This window comes from Phaethon aethereus, assembly GCF_964289735.1.
Source record: "Phaethon aethereus genome assembly, chromosome: 3".
Classification (NCBI taxonomy): domain Eukaryota; kingdom Metazoa; phylum Chordata; class Aves; order Phaethontiformes; family Phaethontidae; genus Phaethon; species Phaethon aethereus.
In genome coordinates, this window is record NC_138576.1 from 113459455 (window position 1) to 113484384 (window position 24930).

General features: G+C 36.7%; 1 protein-coding gene across 24 annotated transcripts in view; it reads right to left on the reverse strand.

The window, feature by feature from the left end:
- NRXN1 (neurexin 1) overlaps nt 1–24930 on the reverse strand; it is a 744403-nt gene that overhangs the window by 443788 nt on the left and 275685 nt on the right. For all 24 annotated transcript variants that reach the window (XM_081997814.1, XM_081997813.1, XM_081997811.1 and 21 more), the window contains one exon: nt 1422–1860. In XM_081997814.1, coding sequence (XP_081853940.1) covers nt 1422–1860 — 439 coding nt within the window. The remainder of the gene's footprint in view (nt 1–1421; nt 1861–24930) is intronic.

The following is a 24930-nucleotide window of genomic DNA, read 5'->3' on the forward strand; positions in this document are numbered from 1 at the left end:
AGTGGAGTCCCACAGGCATGATTATTACAGGATTTACTGCCTCACATGAATCACTGTAACAGCATGTAAGAAGGAAGCCTGAAATGAAGATTGTAGTATAAATAATATAACTGCTGGATATTCAATCACAATTGAGAATGTTGAGAAGTTGTGTGCTTTGTTGTTTGGGGGTTTTGTTTGTTTGTTTGTTTTTTACCCTTAAGAAATGTAAATAAGCAACTGACATATTATAATCAGAAAAATCAAACTCTCTACAATCTAGAATTTGCAGCAGCACAGCCCAGAAATTACGTTTTTCATAATCCTACGGTAGTCTGATCAATTGAATTTCGTCTGCCTTTCAGCACGGATTTGACTGAATCTTCAATTTAAACCTGCACTTAAGATTCACTTGATCTGAAATCTAATTTGTGGGTAGTAAGAAAGTCAGTCATAAAACAGTAACTTTTTTGGGGCAAATTTTCAGAAAGAAATTATAAATGCAAGTCATGGAAAAGGAGTCACCAGAAGGAAGAAAGTGGGGAAAATCCCACAAAATCCAAGAGAAGAGGAGTTCACATTTTTCAACGCTCAATTTCAGAGTGTACATAAACTCCAGATTGGATACTGATATTAATTGGAAAATTCTTTGATGGAATGAATTACAGACTCAGTACATTTCCCCCTCCACCCCCAGATCCTGGTATGAACTACAGGAAAGATACTATAAAATAGATTTGTCCTTCAATTAATGGCTATTGATTATTTACTGAAGTCAAGGTATATACTCAAGATCAGATGCAGCTGAAGCACAAGGACAGTTTCACTAGCTAAGTGCATTTTAGGCTATAACAGATTTCAGTAGCATTAGAAAAAGTTTAGGAATTCTTTATTTTTACACTTTTCAGTGACATCATTTGTCGAGTAAACTGCTACAGAATACGAATCATACTGACAGAATACAGCAAGTCACTTATTTCCATTTCTGCTGATGTGTGTTGTTAGCCATTCATTAGCATATCACTTAACTATGCTGAGATCTGCTGACATGATTGGAAGGTTGGTGCTGTTTCTGTGGGCCAACTATTCCCTATGTTGGATATTACTTTCAGTAATTCTTTTTTGCTTTATTTTTATTCTTGAAACTTGCCACTTCAGCTATATGGTGCAAGCAAGCACAGAAGGAGATTACTGTTTGTTTTTGAAGTACACAGCACACTTACTTGCTAGATTAAGTACCTGATTACCCAATAAATGTTAACATAAGATATTTTACTCTGCAAATCATTGTATTCTGGTAGCTGACAGTTATGACTTCTTATGACAGTTATTTCCCTTATCTTTCAGATGATGCACAGCTCTAATGGTGGCAACATAATATATACCCAGTACTCTCTCAGATACAACATGAAAAACCATACTGAATATTTTGAAAAGCTTACCTGACCGTCCATCCCGTTGAAAATCCACGTGGTACCATTCACCGTCATTCACCTTCTTCTGCAAGGCTTTTATTTTTATAGTACCTGATCCCATGTCTAACAGCAGGTAGAGGTGGCCATCAAGCATCTCAATGGCAAAAAAGTCAACCTTCACCATCTGTGGGTGTTTGGCATCTTTTTGGTGCCTTGGTTTTCCATGACTGAAAAGAATCAGGCCATTTGGCTCAGTTGTACGAAAGTCAAATGATATTGAGCCTGTTTTCTTGGCATTCCACTTTGGCAAAGAGATGAAAGACTCTGGTGTTTCAAATGTGATTGGATCTAAGGTTGCAACATTCTCACATTTAAATGCTACAACCCCATGAATCTTCATTTTAGGATCTCCTTGCTTGGCAAGTCGAGATAACTCCAACCTGACATCGTTATTTTTATATACAACCTGCAAGCAAAGCAGAAAAGTTACTAAGAGGAACTTGACCATTTTAAGCAAACAGATATAATCCTGAATAGGCATATTATTTAAAGGATCATACTGATGGTATATGAATATGATAATTTACATACATATAAAATTAAATAACTATTTTCATTGACTAATGATTTAATAATAGTTTTCATTAAACAAAACAAAGTTGCTCTAAAAATATCCCTAGAGTTAATTCAAACAATCTGAAAGAATCTGCACATAATTTATACTATCAGTCGCAAATTAGCTTGCATGGCCTTGATTGCTTAAAAGTCCTCTTTGCGCAGCCATTCTGCTACGTTAGAGAAGTATTAGATTCCTTCTTTATCTAAGCCCTTTGTCACTGTCTTAACTCTTCTGTTCATGTACAGAAAATATACCAAGGTCAGGTACTTCATAATTTGACATCTTTTCAGTTTGTCCTTGGGGCTAAGGAATAGTAGCATCCATGGTATTCATGAAGCTATAGGGAAACTAGTATTATACAGATCAAAACAGACAAAAACAGGACATTCTTTGAGCCAGTTCAGTTGGACAAAAAATAAAACCACTTACGTATTTTCCCTTACTGAAGACCTTTCTGATAAAAATGAAAGACAATATTAGTTTTAAATCCAATTGACCTCCACAGCAAATATTCTTGCTTCAAATCACATATTTAATCTGCCCAGAGAAGCCTGTCATGGTATCACCATTTCCCAGGGTTCTAGTCTTTATTAGCATATTCTGTAATTGCTGCTATTTCTGTGTTGTCCAGGATACAAAGACTGCTTAAAATAAGCTCCCCAATAGGAAAGGTGGGCACAAGTATTTTGTCAATATTTTTAATTATTCAATAAATTATATACTGAAGTTAAAATAGCACTGAAGGACTGCATAGGAATGCATGGCGACAGAAGCTAAAACCGTCTCTGTTTCTCAGGTTAAGCCTACATTAGAAAGCAACTTGGGAGCAAAAGTAACAGCTCAGCAGACCAAAGCACTTTGTGCTGAGGCTTCTTCATCTGGAGATTCTATACCAATCAGGACTAGATCATGTCTGGCCCCTGGTCCAGTGTTCCAAATATACCATGTAGTCTGAAGCTGTTCAGGGGACCAATCACTGGCTTAGACCTCACATCCTTATTAGAGGTTGGAAAGTGCTTGATGAATAATTAGTGTAGAGCTTTTGGGTTAATTTCCTCTGAAGCCCAGCTTGAACACAGATGAATCCTATTATGCAAACTGAACTGACACACAGTTAAGCGGAAGAGACGGGGGATGCACTGCATAACTATGCTACTGTTAGAAATCAAAACACTAGCATGCACGCAATCCAGATGGCATGCTGCACAAGTGATAGTTGCTATTGAAAAATGGCATTTCAAGGTAACAGAACACTAAATAGATGATTGATAGATCAGCAATTTTTTACTCTAAGAATTGTATTCTTTCAAATTGTATCATTATCCACCCAGCAAATTTCATCATAAGCCATGGCAGCTTATGCATGCCATTGCATTATTCTACTACATTAAAAATGTGTCCTACAAGTTAATAAGAAGCCTGTTCCTTCATTTTATTTCAGGGTTCAGTACAAATACTGCTGTTCCCACCGCAGCTGTGTCTCCAAAGACAACAAATAAACCTCAGTGTGGACTCCTGACAGCAGAAATGATACTCTGCCAGTAGGGAGGTAACGTGTGTTGCTGCCTTTAAGTAAAGACATCAGAAGTGACTAGAATTGGACTAATTTGTAATCCTGGAGAATAAGAATCCATATTTGCATTTATCAAACACCTCTAACACCTCAGAGAGAGCAGATTATGCAAAGAAATTTAGAAGAGTACCGGAGAACAAGCACATGCAAGCTATCTCCAGTTGGGGTGACTTTCTGTCTTTAGAGTGCAGAAAGCCAAAATGCAGAAGAATGCAGCAAGAAGCCTGCAGCCTGGCAGGCAATATTACTTAGAGATACCCAGTCTCATGAAACATTGGCTACTTTCTATGGCAAGAGGGATTTATGGCCACTTTCTATGGCAAGGTGGATAGCTCCACCTCATTTGAAGGGGTTACAGGGGTCAACCTTTCTAAAATAGAATGAAAAGCATTAAACAGACTAGAGGATATGGTAAAAAGAAGGAACAAATGGGCTTTCATTAGAATTAAATCATGCTGTTCACAATGAAAGTAATTAAGGCAACAAAGAACATGAGGAGAAAATATTCTTTAATTGCCTGCTGAACAAAGGTAGATACTAGGACAATACAAATACATGTACAAAGACAATTTCTTGTTTATGGACAAATTTAAATTGTCTGATACTAATGAAAGCTGGTTGATTGAGTAATAAAATTAGTAGTTAATAGCTATGTTAGAAAAACTGAGCAGACAAAAGGAGAGTTAAGCTTTCCTTGATGTCTAAAACAGCTCTATAGGCTTTGAAGTCATTTGTCAAATCAGAAACAATAGTTTTTAATAAATATGGTTCAAGTATCTGATGGACAAAGTGCAGGAATACTGGCAATAGCTTTCTGAATAACTTATCATCAGCTCTTTGAGTAGCTTAATATATAACATGAAGGAAAAATTGCTGGAGTACTTTAATAAGAGTGGCAAACATCGGGAATTTTATGCTACCAATATTCAAACATTCTTGGAATCCCTAAATATTGCATATAACAATTTCTTACTTCCATGTTGTATAATTAAAACTTTGGAGTTATAGAGATGTCAATGATTGCACCTTATTGCATTCCTTTGTGGAAACAGAATAAAGTCTACGTTTATGTTTTACAGTATTTATGTTCTAGGTTTTAGAATGTTGATATTCTTTTAATTTCACAAAATTGAAAATTTGGAACTGAATTATAATGGATAATTCATATTAAACCAGGAATATATGAACCATAACTGAAAACTATAATTAAAAAGAACTGTAAACTATCAACTGAACAGAGATGGCATTTGGAAGCCTGTTTCCTGGTGTTTTGCTGAGATTCTTGCCCCTCTCCCCATCTCCCTGTCCATGAAAGGTGTACTCAGCCATCAGTGAAGCACAGCAAAAAAGAAAAGCAGTATGTTCACAAAAAGTAGTCGTCACTGAATTTCAGGAAAAGAACTGAGCAGTAAGGAATAATTCTGAGACTAATACTGCTTTGTAACTCATGGAGGAGGTATATGCTTCAGGATCTATAGCCTCTAGAGTACAAATAAATTTAATTTGTAAATTTATTCATTCATTATTTTCCAAATATTCCGCTTTTAATTTTATGTTACCCGGGGGGGGGGGGGGGGAGGGGGGAAAGACAAGCATTCTTTTAATATTACCCACTGCTATTTCCATCTAAAAGATCCTACATATTGTTCTTTAATGTTAACTCAATACATTCTCCCTCAAATAGAGACCTGGATCCACAATTAGTCAAGTGAAGGTAATTTGCAACGGAGAAGTATTTGAATCACATTCACCTTTACTCCTACACAACCTACCAGTCAGTATCCTTGCACTCCTACATGCTTTCCTAGCACATGTACTGGGCTGGCCTTGGTGACAGGTTGCTTGCTCTCTCACTCACACTCATACCTGAGCAACAATAATATAATTTTCCTGTGCATGAAACTGCCAGACCTCAGGGAATTATATCGTGCTATTACGAGCACCTTGAATTTGTCTTCCATTCACTGTATTTTTTCCACTTAATATTAAGTAAGGTTCAAGACCTCAGTCTTTAAATTATCTAATTATCTCATTCTTGGAAACTGCAAAGGTCACCTAAACTCCCAAGAAAAAGGGAGCAGTTAGCAATTCCCCACATAACTTGCAACAGAGCTATCCAAAGGAACAAATTTGTTTTCCAAGAGAGAAAGGGCAGGCATACATACCAAGTTACAATCCAGATATGAACTCCCTTTGCAACCATCTAGGCCAACCACATGCTGGGTGACTTATAATATCACAGGGCTGAGTCTTAACAAATAAGTCCAGCTAAGAGACAGCAAATGTTAACTTAAGCTCAGCATTCTCTTTAACGTGGTCTGTGGTCATCTTGGAGCACAAGCAAAATTAATTCATGCTTTCCAAAGATATATCATGTATATAATTTATTGCAAGCCAGGGCCCTAGTATGCAATGAACTCCAGAGGCATATTAAGAATTCACTACAGATCTTGTCAGTCATAGTTGCAGGTTCCTTCAACAACAAAAAACGTAGTGGAGCAGCCAATGAATATGTATTAATACATCAGCAATGTATACATGTGTGAATGACTTTGAGAAAGTTGACGGAGAAGACAAGGAATTTGCTGTTGATATTACAGATGTATCCTAAAAATACAACAGTTCAAATATCAAATTAAAAAGTCGATATAATAACAACATTAGTATCAACAAAACCCTACCAGTTCCTTCTACTGACCCTGTCCCATGAAATTTAAAACCATGAAAGAGGTGAAAGAATCCAGATTTACATATCATTTTCAATCCAAAGTGCAGCCCTTTCCACATTAAAGATTCCACTCTTAAATATTTCAGAATACTGACCAACTCTGCTAGCAGTAGCCTTTCAATCACTGTGATTAAAAGCCTTTAAATTAGTATGAAGCATTTCTTCCAAATAATTCTGTGTTATTAAAACAAGTATGTTCCTTAAGGAGTTAATCACATCACCTAATTTGTAGCTTCTGGGTTTCCTTGAGAATCAAAGAGAAACCAGCAGTTTAGAGCACCTACATTATGATCTTGCTCTGAAGAGTCTGTCTATTTACTTAATAGAGATGTGAGGAAAAATAATTTTCTAAATGCAATTTGAATGAATGGATGAATCCAGCCTCTAAATCTGTTTAAAAAAAATTAATCACATAAATCATTATGTTACCATAAAGCAGTATTTTCATATTTTCATGAAAACTGGATCACCTGGTGCAAACAATGGCAGTTAATTCTCTAAAATGGAGACTAGTATTATCCAAAATGGCTCGGGTAGGTGCTGCTAACCGACAATTTTATGCTGCACAGTGAAGTCAGCGGGAGATAACTTACTGATGTCAGAAACTGTAACAATGGGACTTAGAGTAAGTGAAGCCTGAGGCAATTTTATCAGCCTGCTTTAACAGCCACTTGAATTTCTGTGCTCATTGAGAACTACCTGGTGCATACAGCATCACGTTCCCCAGAAATCCAAATGCAAAACTGACCATTGAGAGTTATGATGTGTTTTTTTAGTATTTGCTGAATGGTTTTGAACTAATCCATGAATGTCAGCTTCTCACAGGAGGCTTGTCATTTTGCTAATATGCCTCAATTAATTTCCAAGCTCCAAAATGAATATATCAAGGAACACAATAAACTACAGACTATTTACGCCAAAATTGAGGAGCCCCAGTTCTAATGTTTGCAATGGGGTGTATTTCTGAACACAATGTGAACGCACACAATATGAATGACAACAGCTATTCAAGCCTCTAGGATTATTCAACTTTATAAACCAGCTTTGTTTTCTGAACACAGAGAAGAGATTAGCAGGTATAATGAAAGCTCCAAGGAAACAATTTATTCCTCCTCAAATGAAATGGTTTTAATTTTCCTGGGATGGGTGTGTGTGTGTCTGGTGGTCATAGTGTGGGGCATTTAGAAAGGGGGTTGTTTTGAGCACCAAAACAAAAACCGAGTGTCTGTAGAGTCTTACTGAGTGGCTGGTAAGCCTCAGAAGAACAGGACATGGTTCCATGGTATAGATACATAAACACCCAGGGAAAAATCATAGCACATGCATTTTGCTGCATTATTTTAGATCAATTAATATAGTCTGAGAAACTGCTCTGCAAGTTTCAGCTCAAAAAACTCTTGACTTAATAGAGCTAGCAGGTAAAAAAAAAAGGCACTTCTGATAACTACCGTGCCACAAATTCCATGGAGTATGTATCTGGGAGTTCCACATTCTCCTGCCTCTTCTTCCTGTCCACTCTGAGCATCCAAACTGTGGAGTGGAAACAGAGCACACTCAACTCTCTATGCGCTCTGCTAAAATTGGACTTGGCAATTGTCCTTGTCACCATGGTCTCTTCCAGGGTGACAGAAGAGGAAAGAAATGAACATGAACAGCTATTGACCATCCAAGTCCAAAGTACCACTGAACACTGCTTAAATTATCCAATAGAGAACAAAGAATATTTAATGATTGAAAATGTAAAATGGCTATATTAGGCCTGCCTCCTCTCAGGGCAGTGGCTTTTGAAAAATATGAAACGGACCCTTTCAAGGCTAACATATTGTTCATATAGCATGATGATATACTTTGTTCTACTGTTTATAGCTTTAGATATAACAAGTATATTTTAAAATCGGACATAGTCTCCACAGACTACTCTGTCCTACAAGACAGAAAGAAAAGTATCAGCAGAATAATTCTTGCTATTAGAAACCAGGACCAGTAATCCAGGAACTTGGGTTTAATAGGCATCTGAATGCCTCACGGAGAAATTAACTTCTCCCTCCTTCTCTGTAAAACGGATGCACCATTTCCTCACAGGGTAGAGACTTGCACGAAGACTGAAGTTTGCATTACCAGCATTGGGTCTAGCGGAGCTTCGTCCAAAGTCAGTCATATTTACACACACACTTCCTTCCCCCGCCATTTTCTTATTAAGGAAGATAGCAGCCACTGTGACAAAAAGAGTATGATATTCCAACTTTCTAGCATGCAACTACAGAGTACAGAGCACATCGGCCATTCAAATAGACAATTAAAATGTACCCAATCTGGTCAAAAGCTACACTCAATAAAAGCTGGGCTTGAACAAACCATGTCTCAATATAAACATAAAATTGTAACACACTATGCCATGATAACACACTGAGCTAGTGCTTTAGTGCCACACTGCATGGCTAACTAGAAACAATTAATTTGTAATGTTTATTGTTTCTGTAACTAAGCAACATAAACATTTTCTGCACTCGTCTTTCTTAATATTACAGGATACATTGCACATCAGACAATTTTAAAACTTCTCTTCACAGAAAACAGCATACTTAATGCACAGAAATATACGTTCTATTTACATTGCTTATTATCATATCCCTGCAAATTCTAGGAAGGCAAATGGGTACCAGAAAAAAAAGGGTAAAAAGTCAGCATAATTATATGAAATTCCACTATGAATTCAATAGCACATCTGAAGGTCCACCACAGACTATCTGAAAACCAGATCTGTCCTACCCCCAAACAATAATGTTAAAAGAATGCAAAAAAAACCTGGAACAACAAACAGCTCACAATTTGGTACAGGGAAGGTACCTTAATTACTCTAAGGCAATAAAAAAAGTTGGTAATGGTTACATACAGTTGTAGAACCCAATCCAGTACTAACAGAATCAGAGTAAAAGTAATAGTTATATTATGAATGTTACAGGGCATTGTTTGAGAAACTTTTTACTTGCTTTTCTTTAGATTCACTGTGCAGTACTGGGAACGTCATCTCAGTTTCATGCGTCAGTCACCTTTCTGCAGAATTAATACAGCCGTCATAGCTCACCTTCTAGGCAAACTTGTCTCTTCTGATGGAGTTTTAAATGCTGATCTCAGAATTGTTTGTTTGTTTCTTTTCTCTCCCACTTTGACTGCCTGCACAGAGACATCTAAAGAGGATGCCAGAGAACGCCTTTTTATGTTCTAAGTTACTAGCATATGGTTTAACATGTTATATTAGCAGAAGTTAGAAAAAAATCAACTTTTTTTTCTAACAGCCTTGACAATGGGATTGTTATGTTTTTCACCCTGCTGTGGACACAAGCCATTTGAAGATCCTTTTTCCCCTTTTCAATAGACTATTTTGTTATTCTTTGTATCTCCTGCTGTCAGCTGCCAGACTGCTAAATGTTCTTGCCTGTGGTTGCTATGCTTGTCTTTAAGAGACGGGTTCAAGTTTTCTCCCACCCCCACCCCCTTTTTTTAACTTCCTATGGCAAAGACTCAAAGAAATTTCTTGGCAACATCTAAATTGCAGAATTTAGAACAAGTTGGTTCCACAGAAGCTCAATTGGCTCCCAAGTAGGAATAAAGCCTTTACCAAGACAAGCCATAAAACAAAACCAAGAGAAACAAGAATCACCAAAAGGAAAACAAAATGTATTATTTGAGGCAAAACCAGCTTTACATTAATACATTATATAAAGTCTAAGGAAGAAAACAAATGATATGCTACCTCCAATGACTGTTTGGGAGAAGAAAAGGCTACAGGACACTCAACTGTTGTGCTGGATTTCAGCTTTTTCCTCCCCTTTCTTTCACAGTGCAGAAGAGTTACTAAAGACTAATTCTGCAGAAAAGCCATAAACATGCTATTTTTCCTCTTTTCCCATTAACCATTTCTGCCCAAGCTCAAGCACAGGAACTCTTTAAGGACTGCAAGAAAGAGGCACTGTAAAGGAGAACACATCAATTACCATTGTAGGCTTCAATCCTTATTTCTTTAGCATAACATTCATAACATGCTAGATTTTTTCAATCTTTACCACTTAAAGCTTTAAATTCAAGGTCAGAAAAGACAGAAGCAAATTATGGGAAAAGACAAACATAATGTCAATATAAAAATGAATGTTCTAAGGAACATCTCAACTCAAGTGCATCTCAAAGCAGTACAGCGGATGTACTTAAAAACTGAGCTACCTTTAATTAGGGTGGGAGTCATATGGGAAAAAAAATTGAAGCGGTCACTAAAAGATAAGAAGAATGAACCTCAAATTAAAGAGAAAAGCTAAAATGGACTGAACACAGAATCCAAGTTTGGGAGGTCAGTGTTCTGAAGAGAAACTAAGAAAAACTTGCTAAAAAAAAAATCGATTATCAATATACATAACCCTGAAAGTCTGCAAATATTTGAACAAAACTTTTTTCCCATAGTAAACACATTTGAAAACATATATAAAAACAACTGTAGGCTCCAATTAAATGCAGAACATCAATTCTGCATATCCTTTGGTGAAATGAGGGTCGTTTATTCCACCCTTCATTACCTTTCCTTCCTTCCTTCCTTCAGCCTCTCCCATCAGTATATTAGTATCTGTCAACTTACAGCTCTTAACCTTATTACTTCTCTAGAATAATAAATACCTGACTGGCTTTTTCTTCCCCTTCTCTCTCACTTGTGTAGGGTTACTTTTGCATCTAGCTGAATAGCTAGCTCTTGGCTGTGTGTGTTTCTGCCTGCCTTCTGTTTTGGACTCATCTGCTCTGTTTCCTGATTCTTGGTTTGAAAGATCCTTCAGTTCCACTGAGGGGAAAATAGCCCTCTAACCCTAGGCTGAAATGCCATGCCTGTTGCATGAACTTATGGCTAGCCTCCATGTAGACAGCATCCTTCCCTTTCAGCTCTGGTAGCCGACTATCTGTTCAGGGAGGTTGGCTACTTCTTGACAAGCTATAGAAAATTCTCCCACTCTGGAAGCTAGCACAGTACCTAGCTAGGTTAGCAGCGCTCTGATTTCGGTTTGTGCTATTAATACAGTGACAGTCTATGCGGTTGTTGGCTAAATTCTGCCCTACCATGATAGGTAAATTGTTTAAAAAAAAAAAAATCAAATTCCCACTCACTAACTACACTGGTAACTTTCCTTTCATTGTTGGAGTGACTGACACATTCCTGGAAGACATCCAGCAAAATTCTTCCCTAACTTCACCTGCAATTTCTTATGCATCCTTATAATCCTTTCAGCGTACCCTTTTTGCTTTCCAGTACTGCAACATCAGTAAGTCTTCACATCAGTGTTTTGAAACCATCTTTGCTTTCTCAGATACCTGTGATAATTAAAAGCTAAGTTTTCTGTAGTACTTTTGCATGCAAAATTATTACTATAATTCCAACACAAGGTACATGGTATCAAGCTGCCACATGCTTTTCAGAGGCAGCTTTTCCTTCACCATTTTTCAATGATACAGAGAGGTACACCTTGAGGCTGCTGGCCAGTGTGTTCCTTTGCACTCCATTCTCTGCTTACATTCCTTTTCTAAACAACCTATATTTCCTGAAATGACAGATAAAAAAAACAGTACTTGCACAGAGAAGAGGAAAAGCTGACCTGTGTAGTGCACAATAGCTAAAAGCAATTTATAAATTCTCAAGAAAAGAATTAGTGTAATTGATAGGATATTTCTAAGGCATCTTCAACCACAGCCTATCTATGGGCCACGTTTATGTTAATAAATTTTAGTGTGGTTAAAGCTGTCCTCCAAAATAAACTTGCTGAACTAATCCAAATTAATTATCATCATTATAATGACAAGGAACAGGGATGTCTGGTTTTCAAGATGTGGCATCTCATTGTAGTGAGAGAATGAAGCAGGGCATGCATGCTTAAGTGTGGTGTTTAAAGAGTCCGATTCTGCTGGATGACCTCCAAGCCTGAGACTTTGGTGTCAGATTAGTACTAAAAGAATGTCTGATAATAAAATCTCCTTTTGGTTCTGCTCCGAGTAAGAGGTCCTCAGCCTCAAGCAAAATCAATTCTTTTGACAGATAATCAGTAAAAACACGTAATACTACAACAAACTTTGTCTATTAACATTCAAGAGCAGCTTGCCATACAAAATGAACTACCAACAAGTACCTTCACACAAGTTATGACTGGTTATTTTAATCTAATACATATGCAAACTTTTAAAAGTGTACTGTTCTGCAGGTATTATATGTTTCCTAAAATATTTTTGCTTACGTAGGTATGTCTGTCACAATAGATACATGTCACAGTGTTTATTTGGGAAATAGTTACGAAGAGTACGAATTCTTAGCAAAGGGTAGACAGTACAATTAAGCATTCATCATTCCCTATGCCATTGAGTACATCAATTGAATGTCTCAGCAATGTTCTGACATGTGTTTTCACCTTTAAATGTTTTGGGGTTTTTTTTGTTGGTTGGTTGGTTTTTGGTTTTTTTTCCATTTCAAGTAAACAATGCAACTTGAAGCTACCTTTTACATCCAGCATATTTTGAAATGTTTTGAAATAATATCACTTCAGAAAAGTGGGGGGAAAATAGGCTTTTCCTCAGGCCAAAGTGTCAGGCAAATATTATTTGCTGACCCTTTTTGCTAAAATACTTTATTGGGACTACGTATATGATATGCTTTGAATTATGCACAAATCAAAAAAATCGTAAAGGGTATATATGAAACCTAAAGAAAGAATTTAGGCAGCCACATCTATACTATTAATTATTGCTTCTGTTCATCTCAGTACAACTCCATTCAAAAAAACAATACAAGAGTTGTGGCATGCATTTTCTTTGGAAAAGTTTGCCAAAATTATTTTCAAGATTCTGCTCTCTTGTAGTTGGGCCTTAGTCCCACTGAAGCCACTATTTACTGGCAAAAGACTGTGAGAAAGCCTACTATATAAAGACTGATTCAGAATTAAGTATCAAGCTGTTGATGACGTGTAAGAAAAAATTTAATTCATTAGAAGATAACAGAGAAGAAGGTAAAACTCAATATGGTATGGGCCTCATGATTACTGTAGCCCACAAAGAAGAAAAGCATTTGCCTTTCTGCAGAAAATTAATTCAGAATAGTCTCATTCTGACTAAAAATCAGATTCGAAGACAATATTTAGTAAGCAGAAAAAAAATACTGGGAAAAAATATCTATATAAGGTATTAGTCCTAATATATAGCAATAAATAATACCAGGGTACGAGACTAAATCCTACTGAGTGTACCCATGTGATGCCACCAGAAAACAAAAGGGTACACCCTATCTGCTTGGACTAGTGTCAGACCCAAGACATAATCCAGTCTTCAGAACCGTTTGGCTTTCAAACAGGTGGTTCATGAAGATGAAAGATACCAAGAGGCTATCAGGAGGCACTGCTTTCAGAAACTATAACATTAATAATTTGCTCTTGTAAAACCTGACCTGCTCATGCTATTTCCATTTATATTCACTTCCTTTCTGTAAAGGGTTTTTTTCTGTGTTACCAGGTGGACATCCACCACTGATAAATGAGGGAAATGACTGCTTTACAAAGTATGAACATACACCCCTCTGTATCTCCTGAAAGCTTCAGCTTAAACAGAAAAGGAGAATTTTGAAATTACAAGCTCTGTTTTTTTGTGCCACTTAGTTTTTAGACCATTTTAGGGCTGTTAACCTGTATGTACAAGTGACAGATTTAGTTCTCAAGCAAAAAAATGGGGATAGTGTTCAAGGAGTACATGTGGATATTCAGTACACACAAACATCTGTACAAGGCCTTGACCCAACACTCAAGTATTCTTTTGAAAATATGGCACTCTGACTAGAATCCACACAGACTTATATTAGAAAAGATAATGACTGAAAGGATACATGCACCAATACGATGTACTTTTTTTAATTCTCAGAAAAAAAAAAAATTAAAAGAAGTTCTGGATTAATCAGATTAAAATCGTTTCCAAATTGAATTATAAGAAAATGGTTTGACAAGCTGTTCCCTTTCTTTACAGTGAGTTTTTTCATTTCTGATTCAAACTTTAAGCTTTCTTTAAACAGTGCAAGAATATTTAAAAACAAATCAGTAAAAACTAAGATGACAAAGGTTCTAAACTGAACATTTTAAAATGTTGTCTTTTCCTCCTGAAGTTCATTTTGACACAAACAATGTAGCTGACCTTAGAAAAAGCAAAAGTTATAACCAATTACCCACTGAAGGATTTTTTTTTTTTTTTACATTCCTCCATCTTTGACCTCTCAGCAAAGACAAAAAAAAAAGCTTGGAAACTAAAATTCTTAGCTAGCCTGAATATTAATAATCAATGACTTAACAGATACAGTGGTCTTATGGTATGATTTTTGCTGTAAGTCAAGATATTTCTAATCCTGTCTCACAGGAATGATGAACTTCACAACTTTTATGCTTCCTAACAACTTCCTCTAAGCTTGTAAGAAAAGACAGGATGGCATACTGATTCATGTGATTTATTTAAACTTGGGAGTTATCTGTTCGTAACCATTACTTAGCTAAAGTTTGCCACTTACTTCATACCTGAATAAGAGATTGCAAAACTATCTTTTTCAACTGCATAACTGGCATCTTGAATTACATTACAGGTAACTACCACTAAACTGGAACCAATTTACAAAACATCTTAATATACCAAGTATTTTCTTTTTTTTTTCTTTTGGTCAGGGAAAAGACACCAAAAATGTGTTCCTGCTCCTCTCTGCTATAGTTTTTTAGCTGAAATAACACCGATCAGAAGTTTTCTTAGCAGTTTTGGCATATCAGCATTTCAATTCTTGAAATTCATAAGAACGTAACCCACAACACAGATACAACAGAAGTATTTCTACAAACTGTTAAGGTGTCAGATGTGCTAATCATTTTGTTTGCATGTTCACAGGTGAGCTAAAATACTTAGGCTGTTACCCACATAAGTTACCTCACTGAATTTTCAATTTCCGTCATAGTTCTTTAGGCTCTTCATATTATTTGCAACTTTGAATATATCTGAGCTATACACGTAACTAAAACAAAAATAAACTTGCACAGGCTACAATTCTTACAATGAGTAAGAGAGGTCTCAGTTGATATCAACCTAAGCATTTTTTTTTAGACTGGATACATATCTAGAGCTGCAAATACCTGAAAAACTGACTATGGACTTTTGAACGAAAGAATATACCCATTTAAGCATATTAGAACACTATACAATTGACTTAGCAACTTTTTTTTTTAAATCTATTTTGATAGTTTCCCAATGTGTTAAATGTATACTAAACATTTTTTATTAAAAACTGGGGGAAATATCAATCTAAGTCTCACCTGGAAGTACTGAAATAATTGTGAAAAAGCCCAAGAATAGCTGTATTTTTAGTTTGACAATTAGATGATACCAGGATTGGCTCAATAAGGGCATACAGTTTTTTATACTGCCACAAATCTTTGTTAAAATGTCTTAAAGCACATATTTAATCATTACCATCTGAAAAGTAAAGAAGTAATTCTTGTCTCATTGTTCTTTTCAAGATGTCCAGTCAAAACTTAGAAAACACGCACCATCATCTAGATGGCAAAGAAGCATCTAAGTCCTCAGTAGCTCTTAAGCATATGAAATTGCCTGGAATAAGTCTTGGAAAGAGAACAGCTGGTTTTGTTGTTTTTTTTCTTATACAACTGTATTAATTTTATAGCAACTGGATGTTGTAATCCTTGTCTTAAAACCTGCCTAAATTAAAAGAGAATTGTAGAATGCCATTTCCTAAATAAATATTCTGTTTCAGTGTTATGTCTTTAGAGTCTGTATATTTCTTTCAGAAAGTAGTATGTTCTAAAAAGTACTGTTTAATGTTCTTTGTGTTTGTTTTTTTTTTTGGTGGGGGGGCAAATACCCCTCTAATTCTTCATTTTCACTCCTCTTTTCTTTTTTACTAACAGTTACATGCAGGGGGGTGTGAGCATTCAGCTTTAAAATACAATCCTGGAAGCAACTATCAATATTACATTCCTCCCAAAATATTAAGTGGAAAAAAAACAATTTTCTTTCACTATTAGAATCTTGAGACAAGAAAGAAGTTACAGCTTCTAGAACAAGTCATCTGTAGCAATAATCACAATTATAGTTAATCTGTTTTCTACTGAACAAATGAAAATAGCAGATTTCAGCTGCTTTTAACAGATTCAGCTGCTCTGGATCAGATTAGATCCAGAAAAAGGTAGGATAGCACAACAATTCTAATTGTTAAGTGATGTGCACACAAACACACAAGTTAGTTTCACCCCTGCGAGCCATGTCCCATCTTGGAAGGTTTTTATTTGTTTTTACAACAGTAATCCATACATTCAGAATAGAAGATTCACTTGAATACATTCCTTAATTCTTCAGGGACTAGGTATATGCTGGTTTACAGGTTTTGAAAGATTGCATAAATAAAACTAATAAAAACTTTATCATAATGGTTATGTAAAAAATTTTTCAACTACTGATATGGAAACAGGCTATAAAGTCTAAGCAAATCTGATTGCTTCATGCCGCATACATGGACAAGAACAGCATTGAACTGAACTGAAAAAGCACAGAACAGATCAGCTAACTCCTGGAGTTTTTACGGGAACGGAATTATCATACTACCAGTGGTAAATGAGTAAATCTTGTAAGCAAAGGTTGTAAGGACCTGGAAGTTGATGTCTAGGTGTTCATACTGGCCAATTTTACCAAACAATTTTGGACTCTGATGATGCATTACAGTATTATGTTCTCATAGAACTTTCTGTTGTTATCTATTAGTGTAACACACCATCAAATAGCTGTCACTAATATGACTAGTTAATATGGAAGAGATGCCAGGGACACAGTCCGAATACTTACTACAGTTTTATATTAAATGATCTAAAAAGAGAAACATTTCCAGTAAGGGAAAGAGAATCTTGACTAAAGAAATGGAGCATATAGGCAGCAAACACCTAAACACATATGAACATTGCTCTCAGACAAGGTTTGCAGCCTTATGCCTGTGTCCAGGACAATGACTTTTTGAGAATTTTTGTTCTATGGCTCTGGAGAAACAAGACTCATCAACATCTTCCTGCCAGGTTCTGGCTACTTTTGTCAGTTTATTGGCTGGCTCTTGAAATCCAATCTGCATTTTACCAACTTTTTAACTTTCCTTATCTCATACAGAGCAAAATATTTCATTTTTTCCAAATACAGTGATCGATGAAAAATAGAGAAGTATTTTCTTTTCAAACATTTTCTTGGAACAGTTTTTCCTGTATCTTCCATATTTCCATTTTAATCCTGATGTTGCTAAATTGTGCTATTTAATTTATGCTAACCTGCCACCTATTTTTTTCCCCCATCTATGTAAGTATGAATATTTATGAACACAGCAGTGGCTGACCTTCACCTTGTATCATCTGAAAAACATACGCACACTGGGCACATGAGATGGGAAGGGAGGAAGACTGGAATTTGTTTTTCCCTCTTTTGAAGACAAAATAAGCACTATTAATTAGAATTGCCCGAATGAAAAGGAACATGCTGTTCTTTATGGTAATTATTTTAAACATCTCATGTTGAGGCTCGGGAAACTCTCCATCATTTCCAAGCTCTGGCGTGTCTGCATGGGCACAGTAAAAAGAAGAGGGGGGGAAAAAGGACATGGAAACAAACAGGCACACAGTGATTGATCAATGGTTTTGCTCAAGTCCACTTCAAGGGACCAAAACATCCACAAGTACTTTTAGTCTCTTCCTCTTAGGTATTTCTTGAAAGTGGAAAGGAGTAATATATAATCCATAACTCAATACACAACACTTCCAGACTCCACAGCAAGAGACCTACATCAGAAGTTTATGAACACCAAGGGCTATTCAGTATGAAATGGGTATTCTTCCCACTGATATTTCAAAGGGTAAATATTCAGAACATCCTATGCGCTGGCAAGGAATTAATTCTTGAAAAACTCTGCAGCCTCTTTTGATTGGTTCCAGTTTGTGCCTATGCAAAGCATATACAAGTCCTTCAAGAAATATTGGTAGCACCTCGGAGACAAAGTACTTTTTCTGAAGGTCACTTCCTTTAAGGAAGTATACTCCTAAAACCTTCTGTTTTCATTTCCTTTGACTTACTGTAAGTTGTACATTTTTAAGTCAATATTAGTACCCAGAACATTTACAAATCTTAGTATGTAGGAAGAAACAGACTAGGAATAAAGGATGAAATCAAGGTCACGGTGAAATCACTGGGTCTGTGAACTTCCAGAATCCTCTCCCCAAACACTCCTCTTGCCAGAACACAAACATTTTACATCTTTCATACTCTCCTACTTCCTCGTCTTCTTTAAAAGTCTATTTCACAAAAGTGTAATGAATAATGTATGTAAAATACTGTTATGGGATATTGATTTACTAAGCTTGTGATGAACACAAACTCACTATGATCCACTGAGTATGATACGTGGGAAATGTTATAGAAATTTTTTCAATGAGCAAAAATCTGTAACGCATCTTTAAATGATTCACAGAAATTATTTGCAGCAAGTCTATTAAATCCTCTAGCACAGCTCTCCAAGAACAGCATGTTTCCCCACAGAATAGCTTTTGCTTCTTTATACAATCTACTCTGAAGCATCTCAGTGAAGACTGAGACAGGGTTTTTACCAATACCTTTGGGAGAGTGCTCCACTACATCATCTATTCTCACTGTCAATCATTTTTTCCTAATACTCAGCCAATCTGAATTTTCACTTTAGTAATCCCATTGCATTACTCCCCTTGTGCTTCTGTGCTTTAGCATTTATACTCTTCAAATATTTATAGTTATTGTTAAGGAAAAAAACAGAGATTTTTCCCTCAGCATATCAGTTTCTGTGCCTGAACGCTGCCTGTTCTCCCTTGGAGTACTGCAAATTCTTTGCACATTCCAAATAACTGTCACAGAAATTAGTATTTGTTGTTGCTGGAAAAAATAGCCCATACAGAAAAATCTTTTCCCCCTCACACACTTTCCTATGAACAACATCCCAACATCCCCTCTTTTTTTTTTTGTTGTTTTTAAATCTGCTGTTACATTATCAAAAAGAGTTTACGGAACTGAGTTTTCCAATTAAGGAAAGACAGATATTTTACAGGGGAAAAAACCCCTCATATATAATAATTTTGGACACCTGGTCTTAACCGCAAATGATTATTCACAAACACGCTGTAATAACAAAACACAATGTATAATGAAAGTATCTTGGAGGTCAGGTATGCTTTGGTGATCTTTCCATTGCGATTTCAAATACTTGCCTTAAAAAGGAAAATAATCTTTCTTACCCTCTCTTCTCTATTCATTATTGACTCAACTTCTTCAGAGGCCCAAAGTGAGAAAACCATATCCTGCTCCTTTCACACTTCAGAGATCATTGTCTATCATGATACAGTTACTTTACAACACAAATTTAAATTCCCCTATGATAAGCAACATTTTATCCTCTCCTAGACTTTCTCCAATTTGCTTTTCACAGAATAGTCCAGGCTGGAAGGGACCTCAGAAGACCATCAAAGCTAACCTGTCATGGGAAAGGTAGCCTAGGTGAGATTATCTAGCACCCTGTCCAATCGCATCTTGAAAACCTCCAGCAATGGGGACTCCACCACATCCATGGGGACGTTGTTCCAGTGATTCATTGTTCTCATCTACAAAGTTTCTTCCTCGTATCAAAATAAAGCCTCTCCTGGTGCAACTTGCACCCATTGCTCCTTGCCTTCTCCATGTTGTTCCTTGTGAAGCGAGTACCTCCGTCCGCTTTACGACTGCCCTTTAAGTACTGGAATAGTGTGATGAGGTCCTCCCGAGCCTTCTCTTCTCTAGGGACAAAAGACCCTGCACTCCAATCTTTCCTCATAGGGCACATCCTCCAACCCTTCTGATCATCTTCGTGGCCCTCCTTTGGACACTCTCCAGTCTTCCCACATCTTTTTTTAATTTTGCAGACCAGAACTGAGCACAGCACACCAGGTGCAGCCTGACAAGTTTCTAGTGGAGCAGGGTGATCACCACTTCTGCCAGCAATACCCTTGTGGATGCAGCCCAGGATCCGATTTGCCTTTACTGCTGCAGTGGCACACTACTGACTCATGTTCAGATTGTTGTCCATCAGGACCCCCATGTCTCTTTCAGCAAGGCTGCTCCCCAGCCACTGAGTCCAGCCTGTACTGGGCTCTTTGGTTATGTCACCCTAGGTACAGGACTTCACACTTGTCTTTGCTAAACTCATACTATTCTTGCTAGCCCCCTCTTCCAGCCTGTCCAGGTCTCTAAGATGGCTCTCCCTTCTGATATGGCCACATCACCACCCAGTTCAGTGTCATCAGCAAACTTAGTGAGGGTGCTTTCAATCCCATCATCTAGATCATTTATGAAGATGTTGAACAGCATGGGGCCTGGTATCGATTCCTGAGGAACCCCACTTGTGACAAGCTGCTAGCCTGAGTAAAAACCATTGACTACCACCCTCTGAGTACAACCTGTTAGCCAATTTCCTACCCATCTCACAGACCACCCATCCAATCTGTCTTGCCAATTTGTCTTGGAGAAGGCTGTGGGAAACAGTGTCCAAGGCTTTGCTGAAGTCCAGGTAAACCATATCCAGTGTTTTGTTGCAGAAGGTTAGTGAGTTCCTAGGTTTTGCTTAATTTTATTTCTCTCTGCTTTCTATCCTATACACTCCTATCCATCTCATTTAGGTTAATATTTCTTTATACAAACTTTTGAAGCATTTGGTAATCATCCCTATAAACCTGTTGTGAAGACTACACATTTGTGTGCCTCCCCCATTCATCACTGTCATGTTTGGTTTCACGTTTCAGGTACATGCCACAGTCAGTTGAAGAAACTTACAATTCTTGACCGGTGACCTAACTTTGAGTTTGAGCTTCCCCATTAAAGGTGCTTTAAATATTGACCTTTCATATGATGTTCTTTCAGGACGACTGAGGTATTCCAAATGTTCATCTATTTCTAACCAAAACTCTCCTTTTAAATCTGCAGAAAAACACGCTGTGCTCTTCATCATTCTAGCAAAGTACACTGATGTTCCTTCCGGACTTTGACTTTATTTTTTGACTCTTCTTTACTCACTGTAGTTATTTTCTGTTCATCCTGCAACTTATGGCTTCAAATTGATCAGTAAATTGCATTCCTTACTAACATAAGCCCACTTTTTGGTCACTAATGATATAGTTCTCCAATTTTCCCCATTTTCACTCACTTCCTTTCATGTCAGCAAGAAATGGACTCAGGATGTCTCTTTTGGGATCCTCTGCTTTCCATTTAGTGCATCTGACTTCTCTGTAATTTATGAATTTCCTTGCTAATTTGCTGAAAGTGCTACTCAACTGAGATTTAGGTAGTTAAAAATCTCCCATGAGCATCCTTTGATATGGAGTATCTTCAGAAGAGACAGAATTTCTTCAGCATCACTTGAAATAAGCCTAATGTTAGTCTGCTTTGTTTGTGTTTCTTCACTGGAAAATTACTCAGTGCTTTCCTAGTACTGTAAGTGTTTTTAAATATCATGCCAACCCATTTACTTGTTCCATTTCCATTTGTCCTATACAAATTATGTTACACTAAACTATACTGATGTCCATTAAAAAAATTACCTCATTAAGTTCATCTGAACCCGCTAATGGAGTCTGCATATACTTTCATGGGAAACTCACTTGCTCTTTCTGGGCATTTTTTGTATGTACAGCAAAGGTGCTTCATGGCTCTTAACACTTTTTTCAGAATATCTCCATCTTCTCACTTTTGCTATGATAGTGAATGTATATGTCAAGTTATCTGAATTAAGTAGCATTTCCTTTACTGTATTTCTTGGCTACTTTAAATATCACTTAACAACCCACAAAGGGTTGAATTCAGTAAGCAAGTAACACAGAGTCACGTATTTTCATATTGATAGCATTAATTTATATTAATTTAGTTACTCTGATTATCCTGAAAGATCTCAAAGTGCTATAGAAACATAATAAATGTGCCATTCAACACAGTCTGACCATAGCTAAACCAAAGCTGATGGGATTTTTTTTGTTGTTGTTTCAGTTTGAGATTTTCTTGAAGTATCAATCTGTAAGATATTCCACAGTAAAGTCTTGATATAGTTCCTATTAAGGTCAGTGGGAGTTAGCGGCAATTGGATGGAGATCTGTATATTAATCAATCTAGGAGATGCAGGAAAAAACACTGAGATATAACAGCTGATTTTTTTTGTATGTGCATACTTAAAAGCATACTTAAAATATTGCACCATGCACCCAAATACTCTACTCCTTTACATTAGTGTTTATCAGATCACTCTTCAAGAAACACAGATGTATTCTGCATCAAAATTAGAGCCTTCTAATTTAAAAGAAACCTGAATAGTCTAGGTACCTCAGGATAAATCTTGAAGGCTAAACATTAACATTTGGTAATGCGATCCGCACAGAAGAGGAATATAAAACTGAAAAAAATAGGGAGAATGAAGGATGAAAATTTAAAGCAAATACAGAGAAGATCAGCAAGAGTGACTGAAAGACTGGAATATATAATACACAGAAAAATACAAAGGATTCAGAACATCTGATTTAACAATGAGGTGGACAACTTTCACAGTTCAAAAGTATTTACATGGAAGGGAAAAATAAAGTAGCTAACACGGGGCCTAAACACAAAGGAAAGTAAACAGAAAGTAGATTAATTTAGGTATGAAGATACATACTTATAACAGGGAGGCCATTTAACCACTAGAAATATTTCCTGTGAAATGTGGTAGTTTGTTTTGTTTTTGTTTGTTTGTTGTTTGGTTTTTTTTTTTTTTAATAAGTGAAACAGTAAAAACAGTACCGTGGCTACTGTATTCGATAAAAATTACTTCGGCTAAACACAATGATCTATTTTATACAGGAAGCCACGTTGGATTATCAGTGTTCCTTGCAAACTGTGACAGTTTCGATTAATAGAAGATTATAGAATAGGGACAATCTTAAAGACTATGAGTGTCAAACCTCTGGCTAAATTTAATACAGATATAGATGGATCAACATAGCTACAGATGTCAGCCCACTCACTTAATGTTAGCTGAATAAATCACTGTTACCTACTTAAAATCCCTGCATTCTTCTGCCAATAAAAAGATAATCTACTGCTTCGTAAGATCTGTGGCTTCAGCCATCCAAGAATTTCATAGTGTTTTGCAACCTGGAATTATCCTCACACATGAAACACTCTATGTATCACCAGAAAAGGAGCCATAGAGAATCAAGCGTTACAAAGCCTCAGGTTAGAAAGCAGGCTGCATCCAACATTCTGCAAAGGGACACAAAGGTTTCATGGGCGCCTTGCAAACCAACTTAACAACTGCATACAGAAATTTCAAGAACAGCATCCAGATATGTACATTCCAGATTCCCCATGATCATAATGCCTCCTTAAACATAAGCACCTCGTTTATGTACCACAAAAGAGACAATGCTCCTTCTACTTAATTATTCAGATGCTCTTTGAGTGCATTGTGATAAAGGCAGCTTTGATTCTGCACTGTTGAGATCAATGGAAGCTTCTCCAATTTTTGAGTGGTGGCAGGGTCAACCCCAGTCAAGTAATGCATTACAGAAATAATGTAAATAATATGACCAATTCTAATGGAAGGTAGATGGATGCTATGTCAGGTTACAACTTTTATCGATAACAATATTCCTGGGCATATATCCATTCAGCCCCTGCCTGTCCTCTGCTAAATCTCAAAGTCTACCAGCAGCAATTGAATTTTCTTGCAAAAGATTCACTCTTGCTAATACTAGATTCCCACATTTGCAATGTAAATCAACCCGTGTAAGTGTGCAAGCTTACCAGCTTTTTAAAAAACGCAGTAGGAGAAGCCCTCTTTGAAAACTCAGCCAGCTTCAATTCAGACTTTCTGAAATCTTCCCAATTTCTGTAGGTGACTCAATTGACACAATGAAAGTAGGCAACAGTGATAACTACTCGATGCTAATGTACCCAGGGTTCTGCAAAGGCCTGCATCCCAAAAACCAAATGGACAGATTGCTTCGTTGAGAAAAGTTGTGGCGTTTTGGGGTTGTTTTGTTGGTTTAGTTTTTTTTCATGGGTGACAAACCATATCCAGTAACCTCTTTCACATTTAAATTGTAAGCAACCACTAACACATGTAGAAATCTTTCATTCTATAGTATCACACTGCTCTGGGAGGAAGCACTGAGCAAGGAACTAAAATGCGAGAAGTAACTTTCAAATATGTAGCAAAGTCTGGATTTGTGCACTCACTTTTCACTACATTAAATATATCTATGGAATTACAAAAATAATTATCATACAGAGCAAGAATAAAATTCTGTTGCTACTGTTTTTCATCTGTGTTGAAAAAGCAACCACAATCAATTACAACAGATGGGTAGAGAAAGAAACTAAATCAATTAACAAATAGAGTTGGGGTAGTTCCACTCACAACAAACCAAGACGGCAGCAAGTGAATGATTTGTTTTTAGGGATATCTACCTAGTTTTGAGATGTCTCTCTTTTTCATCTATTTCCAATGATACAAAAC